The sequence below is a fragment of the Hakea prostrata genome, chromosome 5 (assembly GCF_041222555.1).
Source record: "Hakea prostrata isolate BN-2017 chromosome 5, UWA_Hpros_2, whole genome shotgun sequence".
Taxonomy (NCBI): domain Eukaryota; kingdom Viridiplantae; phylum Streptophyta; class Magnoliopsida; order Proteales; family Proteaceae; genus Hakea; species Hakea prostrata.
The window spans coordinates 50,073,088-50,084,188 of record NC_142604.1 but is presented as its reverse complement, the minus strand read 5'-3'; the positions used below and the strand labels follow the sequence as shown (position 1 = coordinate 50,084,188).

The 11,101-nt window shown below is 38.5% G+C and overlaps 1 protein-coding gene across 2 annotated transcripts; it reads right to left on the bottom strand.

The window, feature by feature from the left end:
• Positions 1 to 3,351: 3,351 nt before the first annotated feature.
• Positions 3,352 to 11,101, bottom strand: DJ1C (Class I glutamine amidotransferase-like superfamily protein). Of its 2 annotated transcripts, XR_016173733.1 has the most exons (9): positions 10,821 to 11,101; positions 10,539 to 10,739; positions 10,173 to 10,322; positions 9,886 to 10,065; positions 8,065 to 8,142; positions 7,170 to 7,370; positions 4,511 to 4,648; positions 3,920 to 4,436; positions 3,352 to 3,683 (listed from the first exon to the last, which is right to left on the bottom strand). XR_016173733.1 is itself a non-coding variant. In XM_089157501.1 (8 exons), exons 1-8 carry the CDS (start codon positions 11,070 to 11,072, stop codon positions 4,224 to 4,226), a joined length of 1,413 nt encoding a protein of 470 aa, XP_089013627.1. In that variant the 5' UTR covers positions 11,073 to 11,101; the 3' UTR covers positions 3,821 to 4,223. The 2 variants fall into 2 exon arrangements, 1 of the variants encoding a protein (XP_089013627.1); XM_089157501.1 differs by lacking the exon at positions 3,352 to 3,683 and having other exon boundaries at positions 3,821 to 4,436.

Genomic DNA, 11,101 nt, shown 5'->3' with positions numbered 1-11,101 from the left:
TGTATGCTTTTTGCGGATGATATTGTGTTGATTGATGAGACCCAAGTGAGGATTAATACCAAATTAGCATCATGGAGAGTAGCTTTGGAATCAACAGACTTTAAACTTAGTAGATCGAAGACCTTATATTTAGTTTGTAACTTTAGTCAAGATCTAGCAGAGTGATGAGGTGGTGATACTTAACGATAAAGAGATTCCTCAAGTGATTGTTTTAGGTACCTAGGTTCAATCATAAGTAAAAGAGGTGATTTAGAAGATGAGGTTTGCCCAAAGAATTAAAATATGGTGGATGAAGTGGAGAGGTGCGTGGAGGTCTTATGTGATCGGTATTCCATTAAAGCTTAAAGGAAAATTTTATAGGACCGTTGTTCAACCTGCTATGATGTCCACGCTAGTATTGGGTTTGAAAAGAATCATATAGATAAACTCACTTTTGCATGAGGATGCTAAGATGGATGAGTGCCAAAACTAGGATGGATAAGATAAGAACCATCATATTAGAGTTCCACCGGAGTTGCTCCCATAAGTGATATGCTTAGCCAAAGTCGTTTGGACGTGCCATATTATCTCTAATACCCATAAATGCTCCTGTATTCGGAGAAGTGATATAATCCATAATGAAGGATACTAGATTAGAGCTCGGGGTTTAACTAAGATAACCTTAGGAGAAGTGGTGAAAAGCAAATAAATAATGGTAAATGCATGCTTATCAGCATGGCCTCGAAGAATTGATTGGAGGATACAATATTACCTTAAGCCAATGACATCACTTTACTTGGGACAAGGCTTATTGTTGTAGTTGTTGTAACCCTTTTACCTTCAAACTCTTAAATAAAAACCACTTAAACCAAGCTTGAACTACAACGTGATAACAATGGAAAAGAGAGAAAACCTTGCTTGCCAAAACCACAAGACCAAGAAGACACACCAGCCCCTTTCTTGTTTTTGTTCAAATCCGCTCTTGAAATTCCCTAGAAACCCCCTTTTTCCTCTAAATTTTGCTTGGGAGGAGTGCCTTCGTGGCACTGCTCCAATCAGCGGATGGCCAGACAAGAATGTCTATTGAGTAATTGAATATTGACCATTAAATAATTCACGGGCAAAATTCATCTACTTAAGTGAATCTACAACTAGTTTTATAGACCTAATCCAAACACATGAACCGAACCGGACTGAACCGATTTAAATGATCTTTCGTTTAGGCCTCCATGGGAAGACTTTTTTTGTTTTCTTTTGGGAAAAGGTAGCTTTGTACCTTTCAAAGCTTTCAACGACCACCGCTAAAAGGCTGAGGCTCCTTGTTTTTAAAGTTGCTTTTCTGTTCTTCTCCCCACCCATAACTCGATGGATTCTCCATCTCCATTCTATGTTTTCTCTGTTGGTTGTAAAAGATTTAACTGTTTAATCCTTGATTTTCACCATGGCAAAGGAAACCCAGACAATGACATCAACGTTCTTGTACCTTTCAATGTCTTACTTCTTTTGTCTTGATTCTTGGATTGACGCGACAGAGATTCTCGTAACCTTTCAGCGTCTTATGTTTTGTATGCCTCATTACTTCTTGGATTGATGTGACCCAAGGATTCTCATCCAGGTTGTATGATGGATAGATGAATTGGCTTTCGGGTGCATAATGGGTTTCATTTATATGCTTTCTCATAATGGAATATAATGGGGGAGTTTTTTGCACCGGTAGATAGAGAGAAGGGGAAAGAGAGTCGCAATGGAAAAATGAGTTCCAAGTGAATCAGAGTGAACCTCACCTCTCAAAATCGAGACGTTGTGCGTTTAATCCTTGCCAGTCAGTTGTCAGCGACATTTGTAATATCCCATCCCCAATTTCCCAAAAACATCTATGTTACAAAAAAACCCATTTAAAACACTTCTTCACTTCTCACGACTTCGCTCTCCTTTGAGAGTCCTTTACCCAATCCTGCTCAGATCTAGAAGATAGTAAGAGCTTGACATTTTGGCCATGTTTGGGCTCGTTCTGCATCTGCAATCTCTATCTTTACATTTTTCTTGTCTCTAATAGGGTTAGAAACCAGAGGGAGGCACTGTACAATTCCTGAATTAAAGCAGTTTGTAGACAAGTGAGCTTTTGAAGGATCCTTCTCTTCCAATAAATGATGTTGATTCTAAACAACTCAGGTTACAACTGTGGTAGGGAGGACAACAATTATAGCCTTGGCTCTAACCACGGTACGTCGACAGTCGTACATACACACTTACTTGGCTCTCTTCATAGCTGTTTAGTCGATCTTCTGTGTCAAAACTACTACTGTATAACACTCAAAAGATATTCATCAACACCAACCTTAGGAACCAACTTTAGGAACACTTTTTCCCTAGAGTTACTTAATGTTTCAATTTTCTGTTGATTCAAATGGTCTATTGACAATATTCAAAGGCATAAGATTGTGTTTGCATTCTGATACATGGTAATAACCAAAGATATGTAGAGCTTCTCAAACTCCTCGCCTTATCCAAAGTTCCACTAAAGGAAAAAATAATATGTTTCTTACAATAAGTTCTTAGACATCCTTTCTAGAACCTGGCTAGGCATTAAGATACCACTATTTTATCACTTATTACCTCTTTCTCATGAGGTTTGTCTAGGGTTCTTTTGTAAACAAGTAAGGTGTATCACGTCCTTTGGAGATTGAAATAGTTTGTTCAATTTTTGATTTAGTAATCCAAGGCAAATTTGAAGGTATCTAATTTGTATACCTGATTGAAAAGGGAGCTATGGGACACTCCAATTGTGAAGATCTCATTCTGCATTGCTACATTAATCTCTTATTCACTACATTGTCTGGAGAATTTCAGGCTCTAGACCTGAACAGGTTTGCCTTTGGACTTGCCTAAACAAAGGTTGCCGTTACTCTTGTAGTTTTTACTTGTTATTTTATTACTATTAGTCAAGCCCAGAACACCCATTTCTCTCTTAGGCCAACCATGGGATTTTCCTTGGTTGAACAACACGCACCCCTCATAGACTAACAAGTTTTAGATTAGCATTAATATCCTGAAGCTTTAGGTCATCATGGCTACACTTCCGCATGTTTTCCCTTAGTTCCTAAGTTTTTCTTAAAGCTTTCTTGCTTGTCTATCATCTGATATATATGGGTCACATGAACAAATGGCAGATGCATTGAGCTCCAACTACAGTAGATTCTATTTTCAGATCAACTAGCCTTGAGATTCTCCCCGTGATGCTCCCAAAATAAGTCTCTCAAATTTATCTCGAGTCACCAATTGGTACTTCTAGTCATCACCTTTACATAATTATCTCTTTTTTTGTCCCCGGGGGGGGGGGGGGGTGTTTGGCTCTTTGGATGGGTAGGGGGTGGGATCAGTAACATATCAATAAGTAAAATCATTGTTTTCTAATTTTTGCCTTTATTACATCAATGTCTGAGACCTCCTATCACTTTGTATTGCTGACTCTTGCTGTCTCACAATATTAAGGCTCATGAACACAAACTTGGAGATCCCAACATTACTATTGCCAAGTTCTTCATAATAAGTTAATCAGTTAAGCTACCATGCGGCTAGTACATGTTGAAATAGTACACTTGATCAGCAGGTAAGCATACATGGCTGGAAGCTCTTGTACAAGTAAACACACCTATTCACAAATAAGAACAATCCCCCCCCCCCCCCCACAGGCGGTTTCAAAGCTGCCAAAAACAAGAAAAATCAACTTTCAGCATAGAGAAGAAGGGATTTTACTATTGAAATTTCAGAACATTCAATTACTAATTAATTATTATTACTATTATTATTTTGGGGGAGGGGGAGGGGGGGGGAGGGAAGGAAGTTTTACTGACATTCTTTCTTCAGATATGGTAAAATAAAGAAGCTTCTGAGTAATGTATGAGACCTACCAAATCTAAATTCAACTGTAAAAACTTACCAGCATCCATCTTAAGTTTGTGAAGGAACCACATGACAGCATTTTAGTGTATAAACATTAGAATGCAGATTTAGATCAATCAGCGATTTGAATGAAATGGTGGAAGCCAAGCAGCAGCAGCAGAAACAGCAGCTTCTCTGAATTTACAAACAGCTCCAAACCAGCTTCAGACAACTCCAATAAGTTAGTCTCCTTCATATGTTAGGGATATCAAGGACTACAAAAGACTTCTCTTTCTAGATGTTGAAGCATCCCTTAGACATTGTCCATCCATTTTCCAAAATGCTGGCAGAAAGGTCTTTTTCTAGTTTCTGGGATATTCAAAAACAAGTCCTTCAGCTACACTTCTTGCCCTTGCATGACCAAAAAGCTTACTCACTATAGCCAAGGAAAAATCTGTGACTGTCGCCAGTCCTTCGCTTGTGATCAGTTTACCATCAATAACAACTCCAGCACCATCAACAATTTGGCTGGTAAGCTTGCTTTTTATGGAAGGATGAGCTGTGGCTCTTTTATCCTGTTGGAAGAGAACATGGCTTCTAAAAATTTTGGACTCAGAATTATACTGCAACAGAAAATTCTGTTTACTACCTTGAGTAACCCTTGCTTCTGCAGGAAGACTGGGGATGAGCAGATAGCTCCATACATCCTTCCAGCGGATTCTTGTTCCTTAAGCAACCTCTTCAGAACCTTGGATTTATGTAGCCTCTCAGCTCCCACAGCTCCTCCCTGAAAATTTTGTCAAACGCTCTCTTCAGAGTTTTGGTAAAATGGAATAAAACATCTCCAAACTCAAACGCTAGAAACACAATTTCGACAAAAATACGACAATTAATTTACCTGATTTGATGAATATTTACAAAAGGGGCAACCAAATTGGAAGAATTAAAATTCTCCATTAAAGTTGTCTTGGTATTGGACAACAAAGTGCAAGACTGAGTAATTTACAGCCATATACTTTTATCAAGAAAGAATGAGAATAAGGATGCCTTAGTGTACTGTCAAACCATATTTTCTACAAGGTGTCATTTGCAATAGCGTAGGCTGACTAGAGATTTTGCTTATAGCTCTTCACCTCTTCCTAAGCACCTCACTCAGTAAGGTTCTACATTTCTACTCAAAAGCTTCTAAATTACAATCTTCATTGTGGGTTCATGATGTAAACCCAGGTTTAGGGTTAATCTTCCAGGATCTTCTAGAATGGATCCAGCACCCAACTAGGGTTTATGGAGGCTTTGGCTAAGGGTTTTAGGAGTTATAATGCTGCTGGAATGGTGATTTAGGTCAAAAATTTTATAGGAATTCAAACTCAGATTTTGAAATCCCAGTCCTTGGCCAATCGGGACTCAGTTAGGGTTAGGGTTCAGTTAGGGTTTAGGATGGGCCTAGGATTTCTGTTCAAACCTGCTGTGATTGAGTTACAGATCTGAAACAAAGTGATGTTTGAGGTTTAGGTCCAAAATTGGAATCCTAATGCAACTGGGATTGGGTTAGGGCTTCATAAGTTTTGGCCAGTGGGTTTGGGCTCTGACTTTGCTGGTTTTATGTTTTAGATTTAGGACTAAGCATTTTGGAAAGGTTAATGGGGTTTGGAAGGTCTGACCAAGGGTTTAATGAAGCTTCTAAAAATTCTGCAGTAGTCCAAGGTTGAAGAAGACTCGCAGAAAATTTCAGATTAGGATAAAATAGGTTGGATAGGCTAACTGGCTTAAGGATTATGTCCTAGGGGTTGGTTGTAATTCTAGGGAAGGGTGAAGGCTTCAAAAAGGGCAGGGAAAGTGGGGTTTACACAAGAGAAGGTGCTGCTGCTTGCGCAGAAACAGGGAGGGGCAGGGATGGCCTACGGTTGTAAGAGGAAGGTCTTTTTGTATAGGGTAAGGAGCTGGAATTGCAGCAAACTAAAGGGCATTAGCTTAAGGGAGTTTGCAATGGGTTGGGGGTGTAGAACTAGGCCAAACAAGAGAGAGAAGGGACTGTTAGGGTGGCAGACAGAAGGAGAGAGGGTTAGAGTTTGGGTGGGAATATCTCACTTATTTGAAGTTGAAGAACTACAGAAAACTCTTTGTACAATGATTGACTTGGTGATCAAAGATCTTGAGGTTGAAGAACAGTGCACAAATCCAACCGTAGGTCACCTTCCTAGGGATCCCACGACTATACCAATCTATTTTCTCAAAACTCAATTGATTCAATTCACCAAATCTCAAAATAATCTACATTAGAAAGGCTATTTATAGCCTAAAATAAAGGACTTGGACTCAAATAAGGAGACTTGGTTCTTTTGAGTTGTTCTGCCGGATCGGTCGCTCAAGATCATTGGTCTCTACCCAGACCCAATGAAAAAATTCCCTTTGATTATTCTTTGTTGTTGATAAACATTTTTTTTTTTAATTATTTTCATTTCTTCTTTGCCCCATATAGATATTGAATAAAACGAGCTATTTTGTTTTCAGAGATATTTGGAGTTTTATCTCTGATGACACTTTCTTAGTTCGGGATAGTAATGGGAGCAATTATTCTATATATTTGGATATTGGAAATGAAAATTTTTAGATTGATAATGATCGTTCTTTTCTAAGTGAACTAGAAAGTTTTTTCTTTTTTTTTCCCTTCTAGTTATCAGAATTCTAATTATCTTAATAATAGGTCTAAGAGTGACAAAAACAATCAATACTACAATTGTTACATCTATGATACTAAATATAGTAGGAATAATCACATTAATAGTTCCATTGAAATTAGCACCTAAAAATTAAAACTCCTTATTAGGAAATAACTCTTTCCTAATTTACAATTCAAAATCTCTTAATAAAAGGAAACAACACTTACTTAATCACTAATACTCCAATTTAAAAATCAGAATTAATTCTGAACTAACCCTACTAAAAAGACTTGATTCTAGGGGGAAAATGACCATTTTGCCCCTTGGTCAGATTCGGCCCCCCTTTGTTTGGGCCCTAATTTGGATGGGCTTGGGCCTCTTCTAGGTTCTTTTGGCGCTGCCTGGGTGCTGGATACTGGATACATCAGTTCGTTTCATGTTTTATTTTCCCTTTTATTTCTTTTTTTCTTCTTTTTGGAGGGGGGGTGGGTGGATGGGGGGAGGTACAACTTCAATGTTTGATGACACTCAGTAAGGTCTTGGGCTTCCACTCAAAAATGTGAAATGACAATTTTCACAGGAAAATAATGGACAAAAAATCACTGTACCTTGTGTTGTTTGACACATATGGTATCAAGCCTTACTCACCGGAAGAATTATTAGATCATATATTGACTCAGCAACATTATTGATGCACTGGTCAGCTACAATTTTTGCATCTTGAGATGCCACAATCTGCAAAGAGTTTTCAACTGAAGCAAGAATGACATTTGCTTTTGCCCGTCTTAAAATATCCACTACTGTGACAACTTCAATCGCATCAGACCCATTTGCAACTGGAATTAGAACCTGTAAAAAAATTGTAAAATTGGTGCCAAGATTCAAGCCAGATAAATGGTCCATAAATTCATGTAGGCTACAGAAAACTCAATGCGACACCTTGGTTAAACAAAAGAAATGTAGAGAAGTATAGAAGATATCACTGGATTTATTTCAATAACTTCCAAATATGTAGGTGGGGAACTGGAAGAGAGCACAACTGTGTAAGTGCATTTTGATCCAAAAGCAATCAAAATGGTAACATTATACATGCCAATCACATGAATTTATAGCAGTTATTTGTGTTTGTGCCTCAAGGACAACCTATACCTATATGTGAAAAGTTAAGTATACTGCTTTTGTATTTAATATCCAAGAGGCTGATTTCTCAAACTCCAGAACATTATACATATTTTTAAACTATTTTAATTTAATAGCAAAAATTATAAAGGGAGAAAGTTCCATGGAGGAAACCGGGAAATAAGAATCAGAAAATCCAGAATCTTGGAAAAGGTTTCCCCGACATTTATCTTGAAAAACATCACAGAACCATGACAGAAAACAAGAAGAGATAAGTCCGGCTAGAAGAATTAAGAATCTTCCCAAAAATTAAGCCGAACAGGATTGAGGTTCTAGGGGATGGTTAAGGTTAAGAAGCATGAATGGACAACTAAGCACACTGCCCATCAGAAAATAATAACAGAGAGCTTAGCATATGACTTACCTGAGGATTGTGATCAAGAGACCACTCAACAGTGTTGAATTCCTCCTTTCTAGGATGAACATCATCAGCACACAACAGCTACATGAAGAAAGCCATGACTTATCAGCTGAATAGTCAATTAGGCTGTATTAAAACAAATACGAAGTGACAGCTTGTTGTATGTTGGGCAGAGCAGAAATCTTCTTTCAGGATTTTTAGTTTTGGATCTTTTAGGGAACCAACAGTTCTCTTATTATGTTTTATTCAAATAGGAAAGCAAGTCATGCAGCTAAGATTGTCCAATTAGGATCTAATTGTTAGTTATTGGTTTATTTTGCTTGAAGTCTTATATAGCAAGTATTTGATCAGTTTTGAATTAATTTTTGTCTAGGTAACCTGAAGGGGAAGTATTTTGTTTGGTGTAGAGACTGAAGGAAGTCTATTTACTAAATACGGTTGTAATCCTCCACAAACTTATCAAATTTTGGAATGAAAAGTTCAGTTGGTCAATATTGAGTTTGTTGCACCTCTAAATCCTTTCTCTCTCTTCCCCAAGACTACCCTGTCGCATACATTCCCAACCCTGCAGGACCTTTAGGACCCTTCCACCTTCAACACTAGTTGAACCCCCACCCTTCCCTAACCCTAAACCATAGTTACAGCCCCTCCCTTTACCCTTTCTTCTCCTTTAACCTAATGCAACTTAGTAAACCCAAAAAAGCAGAAAAATCAGAATAAATCCTAGCCCTAGAACACCTATATCTTCTAAACCTTAATTCCAATCCCTTAACCTTTTAGGATTAGCTTCCCCATCCCCTTACTCACACTTGAGCCCCAACCCACCCCCTTCCTTAAAGTAAAACCCTAGAAATTCAGCAAATTACATCTTCTCCATTAGAAACCCTAACCCTAGAATTTCAATTTCTTAAATCTCTTCAACCCTTCATCTAAACCTTGACCCTTTAGAATTAGATTCACTAAACCCTAATTGACACTTGACCTTATTTGAACCAAACCCTAGAAACCCTAGATTCTTAAGAAACATAATTTCCCAAACCCTAGAACTGAAACTCAATTCTGGAAATTAAATTACAGTAAGGTTCCAAGCTTCAAAATTTAAAATCCTGTAACCCTAATCCCGGTCGAATCCTTCTGGGCTTTTACTTAACCCTAGAGAACCCTAAAACCATCCATACACCAACCACCAAAGGTATTTACAGCTCTTCTGCTGGTTTCCTAGAGAGAGGATCCTGGAGTGAGCTTGATTCTGGGGCCATATTCAGACAACTAAACCCTATAATCTGGTTCACATCACTCATCCTTGAGATTCCTTTTCCTCCTACCGTTGTGGCCTCACTTGCTAGCAGTCACTGTATCCTGCTATCTTAAACAAATTCTAACAGCAGCAGACCTACTGATTGATCTACATCAGTGAAACATTCCAAATGAATTATTGCTTTGTTACTTCCTCACTAGCTGGAATCTAACATTTCAACTCGTTCACTTCAAAAGTAGCTTAAAACAAGGAAATAATGACGATTGACAAATATGATTCTCTCTCCAACACCAGCATCTGAAAACAATTTTCATGATCAGAAGACTAGAATTTTAATACAGAACTATTGGCAAGTGGATTTCAATTGCTTTGTTGACAGGTTAAACAAAAAGTATGTTGTTGCCAGTCAAATGGAAATTGTTGACTACCAAGGATTTTTAGCTAAATTTATCTGCAGTTAGTACAAAGAATGCTTCCCAGTCACTTCGAATATAATATCTATTGAGTAAAAAGATAAAGTTACTTGCCTAAGATACAGAAAGGAATTCTATATTTCTGGGACATACCAGCTCTTTTCCAACTTCTTTGGCCACATCCTCCCCAAGAAGCTGCTCCACAAAGGAAAGAGCAAACTGAAATGCAGTTCCAGGACCACGACTTGTTGTGAGCTCTCCAGACACTTGAATATTAGATTTAACCGCCCTGAATGTAGGTAGCTTGTCCATAAATGCAGGATGACAAGTTGTCTGGCACACACAAACTATACCCATATGAGCTCTCACACAGATACGGTTGACAAAAATTTTCAGCAAATTATCATCCACATAAATGAACACATAGAAAATACATATACATGTTTTCTCTTGAGAAGTCCCCAGGGCAGAAGCGTAACCGCCGGAGCAGCACAAATAGCACCGTAAAACCCTTTCTTTTCAGCTTGTTTGATCGTTATCGTCTTAAGAATTTCGCAGTCTCTAAGCCGTGCAGATCCTGGCATTCCCCCCTGAAAGTATTATACAGTAAACAACACACGATGTTCGTAAATTTAGGAACATAATTATCACTCCAAGTTAAAATAGAACCAAAAAAAGCCATGAACACCTGAGCATCAGATTTCAGTATGTAATTAGATGATAAGAAAAAGCAAAGATTAGATTAATCAGAAACCATACCAAAAATACAAAAATTGAGTGACGAATAATGCAAGAAAATTACTGACTGGTAAAGCGACAAGGTCGAAATCCTGATCTAAGCAAGATGAGATAGAGGCATCAGCAACCAGTCTTGTCCCAGAAGATGCTTCAACTTCGACCTCTGGTTCGACTGAGGCCAAAATCACATGGGCACCAGCTCTGCGAAGAACATCAACTAGAATGACAGCTTCCATTTCCTCAGTGCCAAAGCCAATTGGAACCAGGACCTGTGACCCAATCAGGAAGAAAATGCTCTTCTTCAAAGTTAAGAAACCGAAGATTCTAGGGTTTAGGGTTTAGTTAAGGACCTTCTTCTTTGTAGTTGAAGGAGATGCATCAGTAGTTTGTGTTGTCTCTGTTGACGTTGTTGTTGTGGTTGGCCTGGGCTTGGACTTGGTGGTTTGTTTCGCGGTGGAAATTGTTGAAACTGAACGCTTTCGCTGTTGAGATGCGACGGGAGAGCACGAAGACGAACGAAGCGTCGTTCGTGCATCGTTCAGGCTTCGACGCCCTGACGGAAAGATACGCACAGAAGGTGAGATGGTATACAGAGGCTCCATCGTCTCAACTCGTCCTCAGCGACAGAGGA

Bases quoted from the DNA above. Each gene is read 5' to 3' on its own strand.
- DJ1C (XM_089157501.1), bottom strand. From the start codon at position 11,072: ATGGAGCCTCTGTATACCATCTCACCTTCTGTGCGTATCTTTCCGTCA. The intron at 10,323-10,538 runs GTCAGTAATTTT...TAATACTTTCAG, and splicing joins TCGACCTTGTCGCTTTACCA to GGGGGAATGCCAGGATCTGC. The intron at 7,371-8,064 runs GTAAGTCATATG...ATTTTTTTACAG, and splicing joins CTCTTGATCACAATCCTCAG to GTTCTAATTCCAGTTGCAAA.